Source organism: Botryllus schlosseri, chromosome 7 (genome assembly GCF_051294905.1).
Source record: "Botryllus schlosseri isolate E-star chromosome 7, Bs_hap1, whole genome shotgun sequence".
NCBI lineage: Eukaryota > Metazoa > Chordata > Ascidiacea > Stolidobranchia > Styelidae > Botryllus > Botryllus schlosseri.
Genome location: NC_137242.1, coordinates 621,886 through 647,168, shown reverse-complemented (window position 1 = coordinate 647,168; position 25,283 = coordinate 621,886). Strand labels below are relative to the sequence as shown.

Sequence of the window (25,283 nt, the reverse complement as noted above, 5' to 3'; positions counted from 1 at the left end):
TCGAGATTGACCCCGTACGCCTGCTAGATTTTTTACATAAGACAACGATATTAATTTCATTGATTGGTTGGACAAGAGTCATTCGCTGACTACCTACATGTAGTGTTTCGCTCTTGATGTTGTGGGATTGTGGGTCAGGCTCACAGCAGGGATGAGTCACTAAATATTCGCAAACGGAAAGCTGGATATTTCGAGCAAACAATTGTAACAAAGCAAATAAAATGTTTGTGATTGTCAAGGTGCATGCTCGTTTAGTGTTGATTTTTATGCTGCCAGCGTCATGCATATACCGGGCCCGCTGTTGAAATGCAATAATTTCAACCAAAGATGCTATAATGAAGTGACAATTGTAATATATGAAAAAGGTTCACAGTGCAGAACCTACCAAGGTTCGTTTGTGAACGCGAACCTCTAAATATCTGAGGTTCACACACAGAACGCGAACGTGAACCTCGCGTTCACACCATCCCTACTAATTAGTTTACGGTCAACTGCCTCATGGTATTATTTGTAGTTCAAGTTGCGGATTTTCAGAAGTGAGTAGTTCTAGCTCTTTGCACATTATACGAAAAGTATAGTTGCCGAACAACTTGAAACACGTTTCGTCGTTTGGCGTGAATCGTGATGTTTGTGTTATGTTCTTGCGGCCATTGCTAGCCCAGAGTCATCACTACTAGCAGCGGCGTAGCCAAGGGGCGGGTTTCGGGGGTCGGAACCCCTTCCCTTTCTACTTGTACTGATATTTACGTGGAAACCGATATGATAAAATTGAAATCAATGAGTCGCTGCAGAATGAAATCTATCCATAGTTGTATTTTAGTTCGTTAGTTGCGGAATTTTAAAGGTCGTTATAGTTCTAGCCCTAGTTGCAAGTTTTGAAAAGTGAATAGCCTATATAGCTAGTTGCGCATTTTGAAAATACAAAAGTTAGTAGAACTCTGGTCATAAGCATGTTTCTTGTTCCTCGTACAGATAAGCTGCAGCCCCTCAAATACTACGCACCGCTGACAAGGTTTCGTCGACGCAGACAAGCATCAACAAGCCTACCGATCAATACGGGCGCTGCCGCAGATCAACTTCGAAGAGCCGTCCCCGGATTCGCAGGAGACTTCGGATCTCTCATTCAATTTTTTCAGCAGGACGCTATACGCAGGTATACGCATTGGGTCCATGAAAAGTGGCAGTTGACATGCAGACGCAATTAACAAGTTCTGCTTTTAAGTATGGAAATCCATTCGCTTTTCTCTATGTCTTCACGTGATACTATCCAGGGTTGTAATGACTCGAGGCATTCGGAGTGGTTCCATTACCCAGCAGCCCAGATTTCAAATTGCATTTTCAGAATCAGCTTTCGATTAGGGCCAGTTTTTATTAAATTGGAGCGGTCGGGTCGCCAGCTACAGGACTACCAATTATGCTGCTATTAGCCGACCCAGCAGTCAGGGATATCCAGAAATCCCTGACAGCAGATTACCAGAGATGAGCAGATTTGACATTTCATTTCTTTCAATCCAAATCCAAACTTCAAATCCTAATCCCAATCCGGATCCAAAACTTTTGCAAATTCAAATCCTTATCCGATTCCAACTTGGAATTCCATTTCGAAAGCTATAGCTTACATCTGATGCCTATATAATTCTGTAAAAATAAATAAAACGCTCAATAATTGCCAAAGTACATGCAGTAGTATCTTTGCAAACTTTGTGAGATCGTGGCAGGACGAAAAAAATGGTCGCCATTCGCCACAGGACATCAATCTCCACGAAAACTGGTAAATCCAATCCTAATCCATTTAAGAAAAAATTTCAAATCCTAATTCAATCCTAATCCGTAAAAATTTCGCAAATCCGGTTTTTCCAAATCCTAATTATATCATCTCTGCAGTATACCTCTTTGGGTATTCAAGTGTGACGACTTGATGAGTTGCAGTCTATCCATAGGTTAGTAATCTATAACCCTTTGTACCCTGATGCGGACTCGACTCGTTGGTGAATAGAAAATGACTCGACTTGACCCGCGTCAAGACTATAAGATTGACTTGCGAACCGGAGCCTTGCGACTTGGTTACTGCTTACAACCCTGGTCCACGGACCACAAGCTAATAACTCCGGCTGTTTCGAAACAGCCCCGGGATTTGCGACTGCAGAGGAATCGCCCTTCAGCCTGGGGAAGTGTGCGGACAGAATTGGTACACCAAACTGGGTGCATCAATCCGGATCAATTCACCGTTTCGAGCTCCTCTTGTTTACGCCTTGAGTAAGACAATATCAAGAACAGACCGGATTCGCTTCAGAAACCTGAAACTGCTTTCATTTAGATGGCATAACGCTAGTCGCAGCATGGCAGCAGCAGGTGCAAGCAATACGCCAGAGGCGACAGCGTCTGCAACAGCAGCTACTCCAGGCTACCATCATCAGCAGCATCGGTACTATCATGGTGTACTCACGCTTTGCACTGGGCAATTTCGAGAACCTGAGTGATTCGATTTTGTATTAGGCTTCGGGTCGAGTTGAGTATCACTCATTATGACGCCGTAACATTATGACGCGAGAATTTTAAATATATACCTTTTATGCGACCAAATGTAAGACTGCGCGAAAAGAACGCGTATTCAATTCACACATGGCCCACTCTTTTGTAGGCCATGATTCACATCAGAAAGGTGGTACAAGAGAACAGAACCTAGCCCAGAATTATATCGCGGTTATAAATCCTACATGCATACGTGCGAGCATCATTTGGATTAAAATGTTGTAGGCTACTCAATTTATACCTCTGTGTAAGTCTGAGTTAGGTTCTGAGTTCATGTACCATGGGTGTATATTTACACCCATATATATCTCGGGTAGTAAACGGATGCGAATGCACTTTCTTTTTGCTGAAAGTGTGTGGATAGTCTAATTTTGGAAGCCGTAATTAGGTCTAACTACAAAAAATAACAATCACTACAAAATAATTTCCGGCGCTTAGGTGCTAATGAGGGGATAATATATGTCTTTGCGTTGGATTTTCCAAAAAGAACCTGCTGTTGCGAAAGTTCTTGGTATCGCCAGTAAACGGATTAAATCATAGTGTTAGCTGTCAACAGCCCATTTAGATACAGCTAAAATGAAGGATAGATGCAATGGATGTGTTACAGCAAAACAAAACGAGAATACTTTATTAGGGTAGAACGGATGACAAGTTAAAAAATAAAACGAATTGCTGAAGTTGGTCAGTTCTGAACAACCATGTACGCTCACTAAATTGAGAATGTAGAAAGTGCTCGTGTGGAAACTATATAATTGTAATTATACAATTAAGCCTGATATTTACAGGCATTTACATTATACATATTATATATGGTATAGTTCGTCCATATATTTCATGTTTCATTTTATAGTGCAATCTTCGCGAAGCACGGCGGCTCCCACTTTAGCAAGTAAGTGATACTACCACGTATTAGACTCTTACAAATATGCCTATCCAAACTCTTACCGTGTTTTAAGTTGCTACCTTATTGGTAACCAGTCTTATATATAGGTAAATTCACCATCGGTATACATGAAAAAATGACAACAGCTGAACAGATCATGAAATTAAGACTGATTAAAAAAAAAAGGTAAACGCACTTTCTCCCAACGCCGCAATATGTACTATTCATCAGGGTCTTTTTCGTAGGGATACCATGTGTCCTCTTTTAAGAGGATTTGTCCCCGTTTTTTTTTCGGAAAACCGAGATTTCCTCCTAAGACGCCAAAATGCCCTCTTTTTCGCAATTCGTCCTCTTTTACTACGTTGATTGTTACGCGAGTATAACGTCGAAATAGGTTTCTAGGTGCCGACTCGAAAAATGACTTTTTTTAGTAAACGTAGGAGCGATTACCATTTTTTTTAAGATTACGCGATTTAATGTCTGCTAATGTTCCTTGTTAAAAGTGGCCTCTTTTTTGGATCTCAAAATATGGCAACCTACTTTTTGGTCCCGTGACTAGGAAATATCAAAATATCATCGCGTCCTCATTGTTGAAATAAGGTGAAACTTGCAGCGAATAGTCACAAAATACGGACACAATTAAGTCAAAAATATGTACAAATCTGAGAAATAAGGTCATTGTATAGTTTTATCAGACATTGATCTTCAAAATATGTATACAAATCTCTGAGAAATAAGAACATTTTTATCATACATTGACCTTCAAAATATTTATACAAATCTGTGAAATAAGGACATTGTAGTTTTATCACACATTGACCTTCAAAATAAGTATACAAATCTGAGAAATATGAACATTTTTGTCGGACAATGATCTTCAAAATATATATATAAATCTGATAAATAACGATATTGTAGTTTTATCCGACTTTGACCTTCGAAATATGTATTGGGTTCGTGTTAGGGAAACATAGTAACCTTATTTATAAGTTAGTTTTAACCGCCACTAATCGGTCTCTTTTACACCAAAAACCCATCACAACATTCTCACACTAACACAATGACACCAGTCACGTGCTGTGAGGTTTCTGGTTGGTGAGGCATTGAACACTTTAGAGTCGGATTTACGAATAAATAAGTACGCCTTGTGCTTGCTAATTCTCATCTGTTATCATACAGCATGTACAGTTGCATGGGGAAGCTGGACTACATGTTCTTTTGAAGGAACCAGGAGTAGGATAAGACTATGTCAGACCAAGACTGAATTCCAACCGGGCGATTGTACCATTGGTAATATTATTACTGGAGTTTTGATTTTCTTGCATGCCGCGATAAAACATTGGCGATGTATTCATGTACAGATTGTTTGGCTTGGTCTACGTGGACATCGTGCGATACTCCCGCGACTGGATACGTGGATGAAATCAAAACTAGAACTCGACGATGTCAAAATGTAGTAGAAACCGCGGAAGCACCTTGTCATAGTCTAACCACAGGTGGGCTATAGTAGAGATAACTAAATTCCCGAAAAAAAAGAAATGATTTAAGTTGTGCGTAGCCTAACCACCATCACTAACAGACTTGTACATGTACAGACCTCAAACTACTGGATTTTCAAAATGCGCAACTAGAACTATTCATTTTTCAAAAACCCACTGCTAGAACTGGAACTAAAGACGTTTAAAATACCCGCAACTAACTATAACTAAAACACAACTGACTGATTCAATTCCGAAGCAAATCATTAATTTTTTTTATCGAAATTGGATCTATGCTTTCCCCATGAACATCAAGAATTATCGGAGTTGAATTGGTATTTCAAGGGGACAGGGTTTAAAGTTTTAAATGGGAGGTATTTCAACCTTTAATCCACACTCTGGCTACGGCCTGTTAGTAGCGATGATTAGGGCGATTTTTTGACGTGTCAAGATTTTATCAAAATTGTAGCGTTAGGTCAAATAATTGTCAAAATTGTTCACAAAGTCCAATTTTCTTTTGCAACCTGCATTTCGTTTGTATCGCATATGTTTACACTGTGAATTATCCTTAGGGCTGGGCAAAATCGAGTTCCTGAGTGATTCGATTCTGAATCATGTAATATGCTTCGAGTCGAGTATTCAAGTATCACTCAGTGTGACGTCATAACAGAACGTAATATGCAAAAGTTCATATATGTACCTTTTATGCCACCTCAAAGAATATAATGCCTGTTATCCATCACATTAAAGATACCTTGGTATTTTTTCGACCATACCGATTTTATTGCACTTGATGACAATGTTGTGGGGAGATCATGACTTCGGAATATGCTAGTTCCAGTAACGTTCGTAGCTTTGTAGGCTACTATATGTTTCGTATGCTACGATGCGGCCGGTCAAGGTTTCAAGGCTTCAACAGTGAAAATTACTGTCGAAACTATTATTCTCGTTGATAAATTAACTTCCAGTGCCGAGAAGGGTATAATTTCAGTACTCGAAAAAATCGTCTGTTACTACTCGACTCGAATCATTACAATTAATACTCGATTCAAATTCGAGTACTCGAATCATTCTGCCCAGCCCTACTTATCATTTGGCAATTTGTAGACGGCCCATTACCTGCTCATTGCGAATCATAAACGGTAATATAAAACAAATAGATTGACATGGTGCTATGCTTAACGTACCGCAATATCTTAACTGAAGTAAGACTCCATTGGCATTGGTTCTCATATCCAGAGGCGCGTGATGAAAAATTGTGATGTAGACACCATTGTCAGAATGAAGCAACACGGTGTGTCACCAACAGTGCAAGCACACGTTCAGTGTTGCCAGCCAACAACTGCTGCTGCTGTTGAACGTTCTTTCTCCATTCTTAGCGTTTTAAATGTCATCTTAATTTTGTAGACGAGGTTTCTTATGTCTACTACAGCGGTTTCGGTACCGGTGCCGGTCCGTGGCAGGTTTCCTGGCGGTTCGCCAAGAATATCAGAATTTCATATCTCAATTTCAAAATGCAATAACTTGGACACTTGTTCATTAATTTGAGAAACATGTTTTTTTCAGATTGATCGAGAATTTTGGAACGTCGTTTTATGCATTTTGCCGTAATAGATAGTACATGGTCTTACTTGAGCGATATCACAATGGTGCTAGTGTTGTACAAATGTTGGTCACAACTCGTTCGGACAAGTTATATATGAAAGCTATTGAGACTTATGTACTACCTTCGTTAAATTCCAACAATACAATTAAGCGACCCTTATTGGCAATATAGTGGAGGCTATAGCAAACAGCTGAGTCGCATTTATTTCAAAGGACACCGAAAAAACTCATCAAGTTAGTGGTCTGTAATAGGAATGAACGAGCTTTGTCTCGCAGACACTTCAGTAGAGTAACATATAAATATCTAATATCAAAAAGGTGGCATTAAATGAAGTTTCCAATATTACATTTGTCGTAACTAAATATTGGATTAATTTGGATTGTTGAAGGTTCGCCGGTCCGCGAGGTGCAAAAGGTTTACTATAGTATACATCAAAATCTGATCAGGGCAATGGAACCCCCTCGAAATACCTCTCAAAGTCTAAAAATCGGCATTGTTCTAAACAATCGCAACGACGCAAGACAATGACCATAACAATGGTCCTTGCGTGGTTGCGATTGTTCAGAACAATGCCGATTTTCAGATTTTGAGGGGTAATTCTAGGGCGTTCCATTGCCCTGATCAGATTTTGATGTATATCATCAGAATCAGCGCGACTGTAGCTTTCAAATAAGATCAACTTTATTAAATTTGAGCGCTCGGGTCGTCATCTATGGGATCAGCAATTACGTTGCCGTTTCATGCTATGAAGCGACAACAAATCTGAGACTGTAGCATCACTCGACCGTGAATCACGTGATGCGCATCTATCCGTAGGTTAGTAATCTATAGTGGTATGCCATTAGTAAAAATCAGGCGACCGCGCGAACTCCGTTCTTCAAGGCTGCTCGAGATTAAGATTCAGTGATTAGAGGCCTTTATCTTTACCCTCTCTTGAGAGCATGCCATTTTGTATGCCGACGTCAAAAATATTTAATTTTGACGTTGGAGTGGATTGATATTGGCAATTGAATACATAGGGAGAATATGGCTCCTTTGGCGAAAAAGGCTTCCAAGCTCCAACCCCTGTCATGAACGGACCAAAAAATCTCTTTGCCCAGGACTAAATTGTTATGCAGCATCAGAACATCTTTTACATACCAATGATTTATTTCTACCAGGGATATATAGAACGTGGAGTAAAGAACTAGAGTTCTATATATCCGTGATTTCTACGTGCAATAACCGCTGTACCGACGACGATTTCGAGGTTTATTCCAACCATTCCATATATCGTGTACGTTGACTATATCGGGTGTATAAATCGTTCTTAGGCTCATGCGACGTGTTTTTTCGAAAGTATTTACCCAATTATTTTGTAATTACAAAACTTTTTAAATCAAAACGCAATCTTTTTTTCTTAAATGGCAATATTGAAAGCACTGTTTGAAACACGATTTAGCCACGTGATAGAATGGACATTTTTTGGCAATTTTTTCAAATCAGCGATAATAGATTTGGTACATATTAAGGTCCGGATTTAACACTGAAAAGGTCTGCCAGTTAAGTAGACTAACACGATTTATAGTTAATCGTATTACCTGTGATGACTTATTTCAGTTGGCACAACAAGAGACGGCTGGTATCGAGCAGGGAACGGTTACGAATACAAATACGTAGACGAAAATTTCAATCACATCGGAGCTATTGTGTTATGCAGCTCATTGCACCCGCAAGCAATCCTGGCGTCCGTTGGCGCGAGTGACGGAACTCTGGCGAGGTTCGTGAGATTTATGATATCGGGGCAAGTATATGCTACCTACGTGCTGAGCCACAACAGCACAAAACGATCTTTGGCCCCTACGGCGTTCACGATCAACACAACTTCTTGGGGACTTCCTTCATCGTTTGAGGCGGGTGTGTAGCTTCATATTTCTCATATATATTAGGAACGTTTTGTAGCGTTTAACTTGTTTCTGTCCGTGGCGAAGAAAGCCTCTAATAGTTGCGATAAGCGCCACTTATTCTATTGTGTTTTTATCTATGATAATAATAATTTTACTGTGAATAAAGAATATAATAATATATATAAAGCAGGGGTTCTTGAGAGGATTTGTCCTCTTTTTTGACTTTTTTGTAAGTGTCTTCGGAGAACGCCCAAATGTCCCATTTTTTGAGATTTTGTCTTCTTTTTTGAGAATTTTGGTTAAATATAGGGCAAAATTCGACCGAGATACAGTAAATCAGCACTGAAGTAACGCTCCGACGGCTATTTCTGGAGCTGAGCCGGAAAGCTGATCTTTTTTTAGTCAACCAACCGATAATGTAAAAGAAAAACTGTAATTCGGGGTTTAAGCCTGAAAGTTGACCTTTTATTTAGTCAACCGACACGAAGTGGGAAAATTTTACCATTTTTTAAGATTTTCCTCCGGTATTGCAAGTCTGAAAATTTGGAAAAAGTGTCCTCTTTTCGGATTTCCAAAATATGGTAACCCTAACGTTCGTTATATGTTAATCTAGATTCAAAATAAAGTTGATATAACATGGATTAATTTGAGTCGAGATAATGACATAAACACGCATAGTCACTCGGCCGAGGCTGCGAGAAACCTGCCAGCGAAACTACCAAAACAACAAGGCTATTTATTTCACCAAGCCACACACCGCTCTGGATGTCGTGACCAAGCTGTAATATCCCATAAATTTGGTGGACGTGTCTGGGGCTTGGTGTGACAAATACGAGTTATCAATGTTTCCTGTTTACCATTTTTTTGAATAATTAGTTTGGATATATATTATTTTGTACAATAACTCAAACTTCCTTATTACTTAATCGTAACACATCCACTGAAATGCTTGTGTTAACAACGTAATAAATTGCTTTGAATTTAGAAATGATTAGTAATGAATACGCCGCATAACACAATGCAAAATTCTGGCTTACCCCGCCGATTTATTTCCTGGTTCTTGTTCTCAGAAAAATAATTAACCACCTCTGGCGCATGGGTTTCCAAGTCATATGTTAAGAACCGTACCGGACTGAATTTCATTCTCCTAGGAAACACATTAATTTTTATTTTATCGTAAATATCAGACACAGAATCAACATTTCAAAAGGACGAAGTTTCGAGTTTGAAATGAGAGAGATTTAGACCCCAAAACCCACCCTTCAGCTATGGCATGGCTCTGAGCTATAGCAATTGCTGCACAAACATTATTCAACAGAACACCAGTATCTAGCTAGATTCACGCAAAACGACGACACGTGCATTTTAGTTGTTCAGCAACTAACATTTTTTCAAATGTGCAATTAAAACTAGAAATACTCACTTTTCAAAATCCGCAACTAGAACTAGAATTACAACTACTCAATTTTCAAAAGCCGCAACTAGAACTAGAGCTACTCAAAAAAACCGTTAGTTAGTATACACCGTCAATCAAGTACATGTGGATGGTGTTGCACAAGTCTGCATGTCAACCTATTTGTTTCATCTGATTGTTTATGATTTACAATGAGCAGACAATGGGCCGTCTACCACGGTAGGCCTATAAAGTAGGCTACAAGCTGTAAAATGTCAAATGATAAGTTCACCGACAGTGCAAACATCTACGATACCAACGAAATGCAGGTTGCAGAAACATTTGGACTTGATAAACAATTTTGAAAATTTTTTGAGCTAACGCTACAATTTTGACAAAATTTTGACTTGTTTTGCAATGTCAAAAATAAAATCGCCCTGGTGATCAGTTATAGGTGCGCATTTTGAAAATTCAGTAGTTTGTACATTATACAACTACGCATTAGGTATAGTTGGAGTAAGAACGCCTGAGCGTTTTACAATATAATGTTTCAGCCAAATCATAAAACACACACGTAATTCGTAAACCAGTTGAATATTTTTCAGCACAGCATTTAATTCCGGACTGGGCATACCGTCCGTCATTGATAGCTACTTTGTCGGCGCTACTGATATTTCCGAAGAGGACACCTGGGTGTTCGAAGATGAGGTTGTTCTGTCGAGCGCTGTCATTATTTGGGGAGACTCTTATGTCGGCGAAGCGCAACCTAACGGAAATACCGCTGAAAACTGCATGGAATACCTGCCGGAAACATCAACAGCGACGCTCGTTCCCGGCCCGAGCGACGTAGACTGCAACGCATACCTGTCATTTGTGTGCGAACGCGTGGCGACGGCCACGCAAAATCCAGTGCCTGCGTGACACCACCTTAAAGATAATTTGGTATTTTTCGACCATGCCTATTTCCTTGGCAATGTTGCAGGTTGATCACGACATTAACAATAACTTTGCACTACATGTTTCGTATGCTGCGAAAATGTTATTGAATCTATAATGTTCGTTAATAAATTAACCCGGAAAGTATCATTTCAGCACTATAGGAAAGCTCTTCTCTCACTGATCAACTCCAGTCATTAATTTAATAGATTCAGATTCCAATACTCGAATTTAATAGAATAAACATTCGTATGGTCGTGGCCTACTTACTGCTTTGAAAATGTTCCGTCGCCCACCTCGTAGTCCTGCTCGAAATGTAGAGGAATTCTTCCTTTTGTGATATATAAGTGAAAATCTACTTTGGAGATTGCCAGCAAACTGAGATAAGGATAAATTAGAAAGGAAGGCGTTCATTTCAATACTAGTTCAATTCAAGCAAGCTTCGGACGATTTCTGATGTTATTCGAGTTAGTCGGCAGTGGGAGGGGTGTGTAGAGAGAAACTTTACTTTGCAAGTGGTGCATATTTTTTGCAACTGACGGGTTGTCGTGAACTTTGAGCATTGCAATGCCGGAACGATCAATAAATTGACATGATCGACTTGTGTAATCCTTAACAGGCACCGTTGTGGCTGGTTTTGTCGCAGGAATATGTCCCACTGAAATTTCATCAAATGACAATTGCGAAATATGACATATGACCCTGGAAATTCATGATGGTTACAGGACCGAAGCTGCACCTTGTCAGCCATACCGCAAAAAAAGCACCTGCCTCTGGCCGCCTTAAGGTGATCTACTCAACTTCTGGTTTGGAGGCTTTGCCCACGAGACCCCCATCGATGACACTGGTCAACACATATTTTTAGGCAGAGAAAGTAAGAGTGGTTTTGGGGGTTCTTAAGGTCACTGATTCCGAATATGACCCTAGTTTTTTCAAATTGGCTATATTTTCGGAGATAATCCATGGGGATATTTTGACTAAAATCTAATATTTTCGCTGTATCGGCTAGATAAAAAATCGGCTCAGTCGTACTATAAAGTTCAAAAATTCTGGATCTGAGATCATCATCATCGGTTTATTAGCAATTTTATCAGTTCAATACACCACAAAAAATGCGATACAATGAATAGACAGGAAGATGTCGAAGCGACTTGGATTTGTCAATTGAATCAGACACCCACCTTGGCCTATAGGCGTAGAAAAGAGGAGGCATGCACACTGAATGAAAGTAAAGAATACAGTACAGAAAAAGAAAGCGACCAGAATAGGGCGGCATGTCATGGGCAGCGAGATCGATAGGTCAGTCGTGGTCCGGTAATCTTGAGGATGCACTGTATTTATTTAATAGTAATTGCTTGTATTTCGACTTGAATGTGGACATGCTCGTCGACTGTCGGATGGCCGGCGGGATACTGTACCACACATCAGGTCCGGCGTATTTTATAGAGCGATGATCTTTTCGGTCGATCATATGATATTTGGACGTGGACGCGCGTGTGTTGTACTTGTGCGCTTTTGATTCCGAGGTAAAGAAATCATTGAAATATTCGGGCCAATGACCGTAGTGGAACTGATACATAAACTTGGCGATTTCTAGTTTCCGCATATCTTCTATGTTTAGGACGCTGAATCTCTTCAGCAGCGACTTGTTGGATGGGCAACCAGGCCCCTTTGAGGCTCTAGCTATGATTCGCAGTACTTTATGCTGTAGTTTTTGCAGTGGCTTGAGTGCAGTTTTACTGGCAGCTGCCCAACACAGGACGCCATAATGTAACTTCGATTGGATTAAGGATTTAAAGAGTATCAGAAGAACCCATGCTGGCATGAAGCGCCTAAGGCTGTAGAACAGGCCGCACTTCGGTGATAATTTAGTGTCTAGTGTCTAGTGTCTAGGGCCTACATCAAATATTCCAGATTTAAGCTTCTCGTTTGATATGTATACTAAAGGTATACCCATTTTGTTGGCTTTACGGGATATTATCCATTTACAAGGAAAAAGAGATGAGACGCATATCAGTATTTTAGTTAAGCTTTTCAGGGACAAATTTTATAGCTTTATACTCCTCTTTCATCTTGGTAGAATGACCAATTGGTACAGGAGAAAATATATTTCCATTGTGCAAAAGTACAATTTTCAGGCTTGACAAACTGCTTTTTTAACAAAGAAAGTTCTCGCATCAGGTCATGTTAATATTGATGGAATAACTCGTGAGAACGACATATGAGTGTTCATCATAGTCAATTACTGGTCAACAAAATGAAAATTTTTTTAGGCAGAACATCTGAGAGCCATTTCTGGGGTTTTTGAGGTTGCTGATTACGAATATCACATTAGTTTTGTCAGATTGGCTCTTAGTCAGAAGATATTTAGAGCCCTAAAAAATCCCAAAATTAGAGTATTCACCCTTAAATATTTCCCTTGGTAGGAAGAAAATCGTAGTTTTTTTTTTCTAATTTAATACTGCGCATGAATAGATAATTGACTATGAAGAACCCTCATGTCGTTCTCAGTCATTCTATCAATATTAACATGACATGATGCAAAATATGTGTTTGTCAAAAAAGCAGTTTGTCAAGCCTAAAAAGTGTACTTTTGAACAACAGAAATATATATTCTCCTGTATCAATTGGTCATTCTACCAAGATTAAAGAGGAGTATAAAACTATAAAATTTGTCCTTGAAAAAGCTTAACTACAATACCCGTATGCGGCTCATTTCGTTTGAATGGAAAATGGATAATTTTCCGCTGAGTCAACAAAGTGGGTATACCTAGAAACCAATGTTCCCTCTAATTTTTGACGAGTCTGCGCACTCTCACCAACTCCCTGCGCAGACCCTTGGACGATAGTGCGTAACGACTAAAAAAAAGGTCATCACTTCGTATGTTTTGTGCGCAACTTGGATTTTCTGTGCGCAGAGACCGTGTCAGCACTGCGCATTTGCGCACGTGTGCAGCTTAGGGGGAACATTGCTAGTAACCCTATCAAACGAGAAGCTTAAATCTGGTATCTGGTATATTCGAATACCGATGAAAGATTTCACATTAGGAATAAGTTCACTGCCTGTAAATTCTCCTGAGATGTAGTAAATAAAACTTTTTAGATGATCACAATAGCACCCAACTACCAACAATTAGTCCGAAAATTCGTATCTGCATATCGAAAACTTGAGCACAAACATGAGCATAAAATTTCACTTCCTGTTCAGTCATCTTGATATAATTCCTGATCATCTTGTTGATTAGCAAGGGGGGAGGTTCTACCAAGATATCAGAACAACAAAAGAAAGATATCAGGGCAGATGAGATGAACAATTGAACATAATATGTAAGACCATTGCCGGAACCTTTCGCGAAACTGCACTAAATAGCTTAAAGGCGAAAATCTTACAAAACAAATCGTGCTTTAAAATAAATTAATAATATTATGTTCCAACCGATTATTTCAAATTTACAATGGATGGTTGACTTGAAATTGATTGAATTAATGCCACGTTATTTGAGTATCTAGGTAAATAAATATTAAGAAAGGAGCTCAGTGCATGGAATCAGCGTTGTAATGACTCGATCGAGTCATGAATCAACTCGAGTCTCGATTTTTTGGAGACTCGACTTGACTCGAGTCAATTTGTGTACTGACTCGACTTGTACTCGAGTCATTGTATATGGCTCGAACCAAATCATATGACTCGAGACTAGGGCGGCCAAGACGCACATTTCATTGTAACTTCGAAGAATAGTGAAGTGACCTAATTATTGGTATGTAAATGCGGTAATTGGGTTTTAGAGCATGCAGCTCATTCGTATTTACAATTATAACTAAGGCGATCTTTTGACATGTCAAAATAAGTCAAAATTTTAGCGTTAGGTCAAAGATTTGTCAAAATTGTTTACAAAGGCAAAATATTTTTGATCGGAGATTTTGCACTGTCGGTGACCTTATCATCATATGTATTTTAAAAAATGGTTCAGCTACAATTTTAATTCTAATTACAGTCTGTAATTTAAAAAAAAACCTGTGTGGCTATAATTAGAATTCTAATCTTGGAAATCCCAATTTTGGAAAAAAATGTATAGGCCTATCTGCAATTCGAACTCCAATCAAATTTTGAAAATATTAAAATGTTGTATTTCTTACTATATAGTTCGGATTTCAATTGAATGTCCAGCATCGCAGGACGGAAGAGTTCTGAGTTCCGATGTATGAACCAGCGTATAGAGTCAAACTACAATGTTGTCGATTGTAATAAAACCTAACAAATCGATAAACACTCCATAAAATCGTACTTTCACAGATCTGAAGAAACACAGTCGAAGGAATTATAAAAATTCAATTCGCAGACGATGTTATTCATTCTGATACTTTGATGTAACATGTATAATATATAGAGATATTTACCAGGTAAGAATTTCCACATCTGCCCTCCAAATTTTCGAAACTCATATATTGATTTCAAATTTCGTCGATCCGAAAATAGTATATTGAATGCATATCTTTAAACCAAACATCAAAGCTGAAACGGTAATATATCGTTATACCACACCATGAAAAGCTATACTGAGCTGCATTTTTATATTGTTAGAAGTCCGAGATCATTTTCTACTTCAGCCTACACATCACTGCCCCACTATTTAATTTAAGACCGGACCAATACCCAAAACCAAAACACTTCATAAAATTCACGCACCTGTATAACATGATTTGCCTGCAGTTGACGGTGTCGGACCTGCGAAATAGACCAACATGTCACGGAAAAAGCTTTTTCCGAATCATCCAACCAATAGAAAACTAGAATTCAGCAAAACCATATAAGAACCATATTAGTCTATTTTATCTCTATATCTCTATAGTCGATGCCGGATGTCGATCAGCCGGATTCGGCTAAAGCAGTGGTTCCCAACCTTTTTCGACTCATCGCCCCCTTTTCAAGCTCAAGGCCGATCATCGCCCCCCAGATTTTTTGAACCGAAAAATCGGCATACAATCCGTAGTCATCGGCGGGTTGACTGAAAAAAAAAAGGTCAACTTTTCGGATCGTGGTCGAATTTTACACTTTTGCAACCAAATTTCCGTGGGTTGACCAAAAAAAAAAGTCATTTCTCCGAATTGACTCCAAAATAGCCGTTTTAACGCGTCATCGCCCCCTTCGCTATTTTCGCCCCCTGTCGACTCCTTCGTCATTTTCGCCCCCCTAGGCCGCCAAATCGCCCCCTAGGGGGCGATATCGCCCACGTTGGGAACCACTGGGCTAAAGGAAGGCAACATCATGCACGACCCGAAGTAATCCTCGAGACCCAGAAGTGTTTTGATGTGGAAAGGCCTCTTCATACGAGTTGCGGCCGTTCATTTCTCGGGTGGTATGCTAAACTATCACTGTATGCTTCGATTTGCGTGCTAGTGACCCCGTTACAGCGTATATACTCGTAGCAATAACGGGAACGCGGGTGTGTTCCTGGGCTCAGGACCTCATCTCTTTGCGACTGGCGCCTGCTCAAAGACACAATCACAATACGGCGGGAACTGACAACACCACAAGTCTAAGCGGTTATAATATTATATTAGTACGTACAATAAACTGATAACAGCGATGCTCATGGACACATATAACGGAACCCAGACGATCTATAAAACTCCTATACGACGCATGCATACTGCACAGCAGACTGTAACGAAACTCCACGACAACCCCACGCACACATATACCGATCGGCCTAAACCTAGCCCAGCAGCAGCCTTGCTATCTACAAGCGAGTGCGAACTACCAACGGGGCAACATCACTCCCTAGGTGCTCGCGTAGCACCGTCAGTGACTAGGCCGTGCCCCAGCCAACCATCCGCGCAGAGATTCCGACCGGTTCATCAAACTCAAGTCTGCAAATACAAGTCCAACTACCTACTACTTCACGCCCTAATACTACCACTACTTCATGTCGCTACTTCCGATTACTAATACTTCACGCTACCAAACAGAGAGACGTACTCACTCGCATCCATCTTCAGCAACGCTCTCAGCCAACTCCCCACTCAGCAACCTCAACACGCGGTCTCCAGTCATACCACAATTGTAGCTGTTGTGTATGAGTCAGCAACTAATAAAGAGATTGAACCAACTAATTTTGTCATTGCGCACTACTGATTACAAGCACACACACTCTTACTACTAATAGACATTGGTCATAAATGGAATTTAGTTAAGTAGTCAAAGACGATAGCCTATGTCTAGTCTACATGTAGGCCTACTTAATCAAGTATTCAAGGATTGGGACTTGCAGTCTTTCTTAATCATTTGCTCGACCCAAACAGCTAAGCTACACTTCAAATATTTTAATTTTTTCAAGTGGAAGCATCGTTTGGTCAAATTTACATCATTTTTACAATGTTTGCAAAACCAGCCGATGCATTTGCTCTGTCACAGTATCATGGTATAATTCCAGAAATTGCATCAATTTTGACTGCATCGCGAAAACGTATACTGCGATTTTCTTCCCCTGTGCAACTTAGTTGTAATTTGCAAGTAATGTCTAATTTTATCTATATCAGGGGTGGGCAACTTTTTCGGCCAAAGGGACAAATGAGATTTACGAACCATTGCGCGTGCAACTGGAATGTTGATAACCTTTTTTTAGTCGTACGATAGGAGCGAACCGAATTATGTAACATTGCAAACAAGACTTAAATTAATACGCTCTAAAATTGATAGCAATATGTCATGCAACTGTGCGGTGCGCAATCCGGCCCTGGTCGCGCTAAGCGCGAAATTTATTTTGCAAGATAATTACTGAATTATATCAATAAATATGTCGCTAACATACATTGGGGGTCGCATCTGTATACCACTGGGCTCCTTTGGCAAGGACAGGATTATTCGACGTTTAGACATAGCAAAATCGACGGTATCAGTGAACATGCCTCTATCATTTTTTGAAAATGTTTTGTCGACGATCTCGCGCTGCGAGTGCACAAGCGAAGCCGCATGTTGGACGACACATTATCTCCTAATTGCGAATATAGTTAGACTCAATTCTATGAATAATATGTATTTATAATTTTTAGAAGGGGGCTCAAATACTGAATGCAAGAAATCTAGTGACAATGAATCATGTGAAGTACCGAGGAAAATTTCAAGTCAAAGAAATCTGCTATGAAATATTCTACTTTATGGTCATGGTCATATACGAAGATCTGGGATAAATGTGGCTGGCCCCTGCCCCTGGATACGTCAATGCGTCAGAACTGTTGTTTTAGTCATCATCAAGTCATCATCAGTAATTATCTTGCAAAATAAATTTCGCGCTTAGCGCGACCAGGGCCGGATTGCGCACCGCACAGTTGCATGACATATCGAGCGAGATAGTGTAATGGTTATGCGTCCGGCTTCTCGAGCGGTAGGTCGTGGGTTCGATCCCCGGCCGGGTCATACCAAAGACTCGAAAAATGGTATCCGCAGCTATCCTGCTAGGCGCTCAGCAATCACGGATAGCATGGAGGAGAAAAAAAACGGGGGCGCAGACTAGATGACCTCATGGGGCCGTATCGCAACTCCGTCGCCAAAGCATCTCGATGGTGCAGGCGAGAAAGAATATCATATCTCCCCTCAAATTTCGCCGTCATGCTAATCAAATTTTGGTTGGCCTTGCAATTGTACCTGATGTCATAAATAACTTCGAGAATTACCTCGCAGGCCACACCTAACCTTCTCGTGTGCCAAATTTGACCTGCGTGCCACAGGCTGGCCGCACCTGATCTGTATGGTTATTAATAACAGTGATTGGTGGTACATAAAAATTATATTGAAAATTCTTTGAAAGCAAATGTTTTCATGATAGAGAAGTTGGAGTCGGAGTCGAAGTCAGGGTCATTCTCAGAAACTCCGACTCCGACTCCAGTCAGTATTTTCCCCACGACTCCGACTCCATCAAGCGAAAATTACCCAGACTCCGACTCCACAGCCCTGGCTGCTACAGCATAGAAATATTCATATATTCATCGACACAATTCTCATCGTGTAAATGAGTGCAAGTTCCATTGATGTTGAGGATCTCGAACGTCGTATTATTGTATAGCAGTACGATAATCAAATATGTATATAACTGTATATCGCGGACTCATCATAGACCTGATACAGAAAAGAAGGATTGTATCAGCCTGGCATTATCCAATTCACTGCTATTCAGCTATACGAAAGATAACAAACTATGGAATTGTTTGTAACTACATGTCCTATACTAATATACTATAGAAATTAAACATGGAACGGCAACGACCGATTTTGCAGCTTCGTTCCGCTTCGCTGAGGCTGGAGTAGAGAATTGTTTTGCGTAAGCGACTGTAGGATTTCGTGGCAATCCAAAAGCTATCTTCCCGAGTGCAGAAATTATTGAATCTGGTCTTGATCGAAAGCTACTGTTTAACCGATTCCAAAAAATATAAATTAAAATATGATCACGCACTGATCCACCTAGAATCTGTACTCCAAGTCCGAAATATAGGCATTGTTCGAACAATCGGAGAGTCGCTACGGGTCATTGTTATGGCCATTGTGTTGCGGTTACCCTATTGTTCTGAACAATGCCGATATTTCAGACTTGGAAGACAGATTCTAGGTGGATCAGTGCCTGATCAGTTTGTTCGTTAGAGTTATATATATACCTGATTTCAATATTTTGATTCGTCGATACTGGAATGTCCATCTAGTGTTTAGGAGCTCAGTGGTGGTGTCCCGTGACAAGCTCATCAATATTATTCAACTTCTGACAAAACAGGTATGGATTTATCGCAAGCATCAGTGGCGGTTTTTCGTTAAATGTACAGATTCATGGAATCTGAGGAGGGTTGGTTCGATTATGTTCACAATAAGAGCAATTCTGTTCACAATAAGAGCAGTCTCATGTTCACAATAAGAGCAGTCATGTTCACAATAAGAGCAGTCTCATGTTCACAATAAGAGCAGTCGTTGTATTATTCACAATAACATCAGTCGCAGCACCACCATATCCCCCGGACACGATGTCCGAGTTAGGGCTGGGCACAATGATTCGAGTACTCGAATCTGAATCGAGCATTAATTTTAATGAATCGAGTCGAGTAGTAAAAGTCGATTTTTTCGAGTACTGAAATTATACGTTCCTCGCCACTGAAAGGTAATTTATCAATGAGAATTATAATTCCGATACTAATTTCCTCCGTGGATGCCTTGAAACCTTGATTGGACGTATCGCAGCATACGAAACAGATAGTGCAAGCTACTAAAGTTACAGAAAATAACACATTTCCAAAATTATGATCATCCCGCAACATTGATACAAAGTGCAAAGAAATCCGTATGGTTGAAAAATACCGGAGTATCTGTAATGTGACGGAATACAGGCATCATATTATTTGTGGTAGCATATAAAGTGCTCAGTAGGGCTGGGCAAAATCGAGTACCTGAGTGATTCGATTCTGAATCACGTATTACGCTTCGAGTCGAGTCGAGTATTCGAGTATCACTCATTATGACGTCACACCAAAATGTACTACGTCAAAATTTAAATATTTACCTTTTATGCCACCACAAAGAATATAATGCCTGTTATCCGTCACCTCATAGCTACTTTGGTATTTTTTCGACCATACCGATATCATTGCACTTCTTGACAATGTTGTGGGATGATCATGACTTCGGAAATGTGCTCTTTCTAGTAACGTTCGTAGCTTTGTACGATGTCTCGTATGCTCGGACATGGCCAATCAAGGTTTGAAGGCTTCCTCAGTGGAAAATAGAATCAAAACCATAATTATCGTTACTAAATTAACTTTCAGTTCCGAGGAGCGTATAATTTCAGTACTCGAAAAAATCGTCGTTTACTACTCGACTCGAATCATTAAAATTAATACTCGATTCAGATTCGAGTACTCGAATCATTGTGCCCAGCCCTAGTGCTCAGTTGATCTTTGACATATGACATTCTGTTATGACGTCATAATGACTGATACTCGAATACTCGACTCGACTCGAAGCCTATTACGTTATTCAGAATCGAATCACTCAGGTACTCGATTTTGCCCAGCCCTAGTCCGAGTGGCAACATAGTCCGAACACAACCCAGACATGATGTCCGAACACCCCCAGACACGATGTCCGAGTCTCAACGCAGTTCGAACACACTCCTGACATGATGCCCGAACACCCCCAGACACGATGTCCGAGTGTCAACGCCGTCCGAACACACCCCAGACACGATGTCCGAACGCCCCCCCCCCAGACACACCCCAGACATGATGTCCGAACACCCCCCAGACATCCTCATCCATACACGATGTCCGAACTCACCACGCCCTAGACATGATGTCCGAGTGTCAACGCAGTCCGATCACACCCCAGACACGATGTCCGACCCCCCCCCCCGCAGACACGACTTAACTTGACTCTGTGTATCAAAATGTAAATTGACTCGTGACTCAAAGCTAATTTTTTTGAGTCAACTTCGAGTCATCAATCTATCGGTCTCGACTGGGTCGCTGTACCTTTACGTACGTACATCGTGTTTGGGGGTGTTCGGGCATCGTGTCAGGAGTGTGTTCAGACTGCGTTGACACCCGGACATCGTGTCTGGGGGTGTTCGGATATCATGTCTGGGTGGTGTTCGGACTATGTTGCCTCTCGGACATCGTGTCCGGGGGATATGGTGATGCTGCGACTGATATTATTGTGAATACAACGACTGCTCTTATTGTGAACATGAGACTGTTCTTATTGTGAACATGACTGCTCTTATTGTGAACATGAGACTGTTCTTATTGTGAACATAACTGCTCTTATTGTGAACATGAGACTGTTCTTATTGTGAACATGACTGCTCTTATTGTGAACATGAGACTGTTCTTATTGTGAACATGACTGCTCTTATTGTGAACATGAGACTGCTCTTATTGTGAACATGACTGCTCTTATTGTGAACATGAGACTGCTCTTATTGTGAACATGAGACTGCTCTTATTGTGAACATGGCTGATCTTATTGTATTATCATAGTCGTTTACAGCACTGCTGTAAACGACTATGGTATTATCATGTCTGGGGTATCTTCGGACTGCATTGACACTCTGGACATCATGTCTGGGGGTGTTTGGATATCATGACTGAGGTGTGTCCACACTGCGTTGCCAATCGGAAATCATGTTCGGACATCATGTCCCGGCCTGTGTTCAAATATCAAGTCTAGGGTGTGTTCATAAAATCATGTTTGGGGTGTCTTCGGACTGCGTTGACACTCGGACATCATGTCTGGGGCGTGGCGAGTTCGGACATCGTGTCTTGACGATGTCTGGGGGGTGTTCGGACCTCATGTCTGGGGTGTGTCTGGGGGGGGGGGGGGCGTTCGGACATCGTGTCTGGGATGTGTTCGGACTGCGTTGACATTCGGACATCGTGTCTAGGGGTGTTCGGGCATCATGTCAGGAGTGTGTTCGAACTGCGTTGACACTAGGACATCGTGTCTGGGGGTGTTCGGACATCATGTCTGGGTTGTGTTCGGACTATGTTGCCACTCGGACATCGTGTCAGGGGGATATGATGGTGCTGCGACTGATGTAATTGTGAATACAACGACTGCTCTTATTGTGAACATGAGACTGCTCTTATTGTGAACATGACTGCTCTTATTGTGAACATGAGACTGCTCTTATTGTGAACAGAATTGCTCTTATTGTGAACATAATCGAACCAACCCTGTAGTGGAATCTCGACTTCTTGTAACTGAAAACTGACCCGTGGGTTTATGTCATATTTGCCCGCGTGAAGCAGCATAATATCGATTTTCGAGAACTATGTTAATAGCGTTTGTGAGATTATCCTACAGTAGCCTACTATAGTAAGGTATATATAGTATATTAGGCTTACCATACGTCCTCTTTTAAGAGGATTTGTCCTCTTTTTTGACTTTTTTGAAAGTGTCCTCGGAGGACGCCCTTTTGTCCTCTTTTTTGAGATTTTGTCCTCTTTTTTGAAAATTTAGGTCAGATAGAGGAAATTGCGAGTGATATGCCACAAATCAGCGCAGAAGTGAAGCTCCGGCGGGTATTTCGGAGGGAAAAGCGGTGATTTCAGGTCTGAGCGAAATGAAGACCTTTTTTTGTTTAGTCATCCACCTAGCAATGCGGAGTGAAAAACGTGTTTTTGAGGTCTGAGCGGAAGTGATGACCCTTTTTTTTTTTTTTTTTTTTTTTTAGTCAACCGATCATGAAGTGGAGAATTCTTCTCCAGTTTTGCATGTCTGAAATTTCTGAAAAAGTGTCCTCTTTTTTTCATTTCCGAAATATGGTAAGCCTGCTATAGTATATATATTGATCAACCAGACTGGAAATGGAAACAGTGGTTGTTTTTGCCAATAAGGGTTTCTTGTGTAGAATAATTAAGTAATATTACAGAAAGTTGTGCATGACGTTGTCACCAATTCTACTCTGAGTAATCAGGCCGACCGACTGTTAAACTAGAAGGACATCAGTCCCATTAGGTCACTTTTCCATGATTCGATTCTGATATAGATGTGTGGTAGTGGTTCCCAACCACCGGTCCGTGGCAAGTTTCATGCCGGTTCGCCAAATATTTTAGAAGTTTGTTTCTCAATTCCAAAATGCATGGAGTTGGACGAATGTCAATTCATTAAATAAAACATCAAATTTCTAATTGATTAATTGTTTTGAAAGTATTTTCTGTAGATTTCATGGAGTACCGTATACTTTTTGTTTGAGCGTATGTCACAATGGTGCAAGTTTTGTACGAATCTGTTTTCAAGTAGGCCTAGCCTACAACTCCTGACAAGTTATGTGAAAGATTACCAGTGAACCCAGCCCTCGGTAAACCCAGCCTTACAAACCCAGCCATCGGTAAACCCAGCCCTCGGTGAACTCGGCCCTCGGGAACTTTTGTAATTGAGTGTATTAACAAGTATTATTATGAATTATTAAACTAATAATGTTATTATCAACTGATTTGTCGATCTTGTAAGGAGGTCAGGGCATGCATAGATCACGCAGTCACGGCGTGATCAGATCACGTGATCACGATTGCGCAAGCGCCAAGCGCGGCCTTAGAAACTCGCCCCTCGGTGAACCCGGCACTCGGAAAATTTTGTATTCACCGGCAACCCTAATATCTCCCTCCCCCAACCCTAATATCCCCCTCCCCCAACCCTAATATCCCACCCCCGGCAACCCTAATATCCCACCCCCGGCAACCCTAATATCCCACCTCCACCAACCCTAATATCCCCCCTCCCTCAACCCTAATATCCCACCTCCCCCAACCCTAATATCCCACCTCCCCCAACCCTAATATCCCACCTCCGGCAACCCTAATATCCCACCTCCACCAACCCTAATATCCCACCTCCACCAACCCTAATATCCCACCTCCACCAACCCTAATATCCTACCTCCGCCAACCCTAATATCCCAGATCCCAGCTTTAATTCAAAATTGTTCGTGGGCGGAATTCACCGAGGTCCATAGTATTCGAGAAACACCATGAATACCACGAAACAAACAAGTAGAGTATGTGAGCGTCGCGTTATCTCCCCCGCTTACTCAATCCGTGAATACAAAATTTCCCGAGGGCCGAGTTCACCGAGGGCTGGGTTCACCGGCAACCATGTGAAAGCTACTGAGACTTTCAAACAAACTTTGTTAAATAAGTGATACTATAGATCCAGTATAGTAGAGTCCATTGTAAACAGCAAAGTTTCATTTCTTTCATGAAAACCGAACAATCACAATCGAGTTAATAGGACTGCGCCGTGCAGAAAGTTCAGTAGAACCACAAATAAATATCTAATGTCAGAAAGGCAGCATGAAATGAAGTTTCCAATATTTCCTTGAGTTGGATACATTTGTTGTATTCAATTTAGGGTTAATTTTGATTATTGAAGTTTATTTCAAAGCATATCAATTAGCCTATAATACTTGAAGACCTAAAGATATCAGTTGATTATAGACTTGAGTACAAACTACCAATTTAGTTGGTTGACGGTCAATGAACCCCTAGTTGTTTTGAGTGGTTCTAGTTCTGGTTGCGCATCAAAAAAAATTGCCACACAACTAGAAAGCATGTGTTGTCGTTTGGCATGAGTTTTGGTACCGGTGTTCTGTTGTGTGATGTTCTTGCATCCATTGCTATTTCAGAGTCATCGCTGCTAACAGTGGTGTAGCCAGAGGGTGGGTTTTCATCATCATCATTGGTTTATTAGCAATTTTTATCAGTTCAATGCACCACAAAATGCGATACAGTGAAAAGATAGGAAGGTGTCGAAGCGACTTGGAGTAGTCTATGGAATCAGACACCCACCTTGGCCGGCACTTCTTCGATAGTAGGTGGACATCGAACAATGTCCACCATGATCTCCAATGAATGTTTCTCATGAACACGTCAAAATAAATTGTTTTTGCGTTCGGAGGGACGGATATTTTGGTTGGGAGAGGGTTAGGGTATCCCAATATTAGGGTTGGAGGAGGGGGATAGTAGGGTTGGGGAGGGGGATATTAGGGTTCGGGGAGGGGGGATATTAGGGTTAGAGGTGGGGGATATTATGGTT

At 40.8% G+C, this 25,283-nt stretch overlaps 1 protein-coding gene and 2 long non-coding RNA genes across 3 annotated transcripts in view; all 3 read left to right on the top strand.

Moving 5' to 3' along the window:
* LOC145443113 (uncharacterized) overlaps positions 1-25,283 on the top strand; it is a 197,055-nt gene that overhangs the window by 79,621 nt on the left and 92,151 nt on the right. The window lies entirely within an intron of this gene.
* LOC145443394 (uncharacterized) lies at positions 951-11,216 on the top strand. The gene is made up of 8 exons (XM_080321366.1): positions 951-1,153; positions 2,126-2,256; positions 2,318-2,425; positions 3,383-3,421; positions 4,595-4,705; positions 4,777-4,911; positions 8,099-8,258; positions 10,384-11,216. The coding sequence occupies exons 1-8, from the start codon at positions 951-953 to the stop codon at positions 10,697-10,699; spliced, it is 1,203 nt and encodes a 400-aa protein (XP_080177492.1). The 3' UTR covers positions 10,700-11,216.
* LOC145443111 (uncharacterized) lies at positions 22,436-25,140 on the top strand. The gene is made up of 2 exons (XR_013916287.1): positions 22,436-22,570; positions 23,020-25,140. It is a non-coding gene; the product is annotated as an uncharacterized LOC145443111 (long non-coding RNA).

Excerpts from the sequence above, each read along its gene's own strand:
- LOC145443394 (XM_080321366.1), top strand. The coding sequence starts at position 951 with ATGTTTCTTGTTCCTCGTACAGATAAGCTGCAGCCCCTCAAATACTAC. Across the intron at positions 2,257-2,317 it reads TCCTCTTGTTTACGCCTTGA|ATGGCATAACGCTAGTCGCA; the intron begins GTAAGACAATAT and ends GCTTTCATTTAG. Across the intron at positions 8,259-10,383 it reads AGTGACGGAACTCTGGCGAG|CACAGCATTTAATTCCGGAC; the intron begins GTTCGTGAGATT and ends AATATTTTTCAG.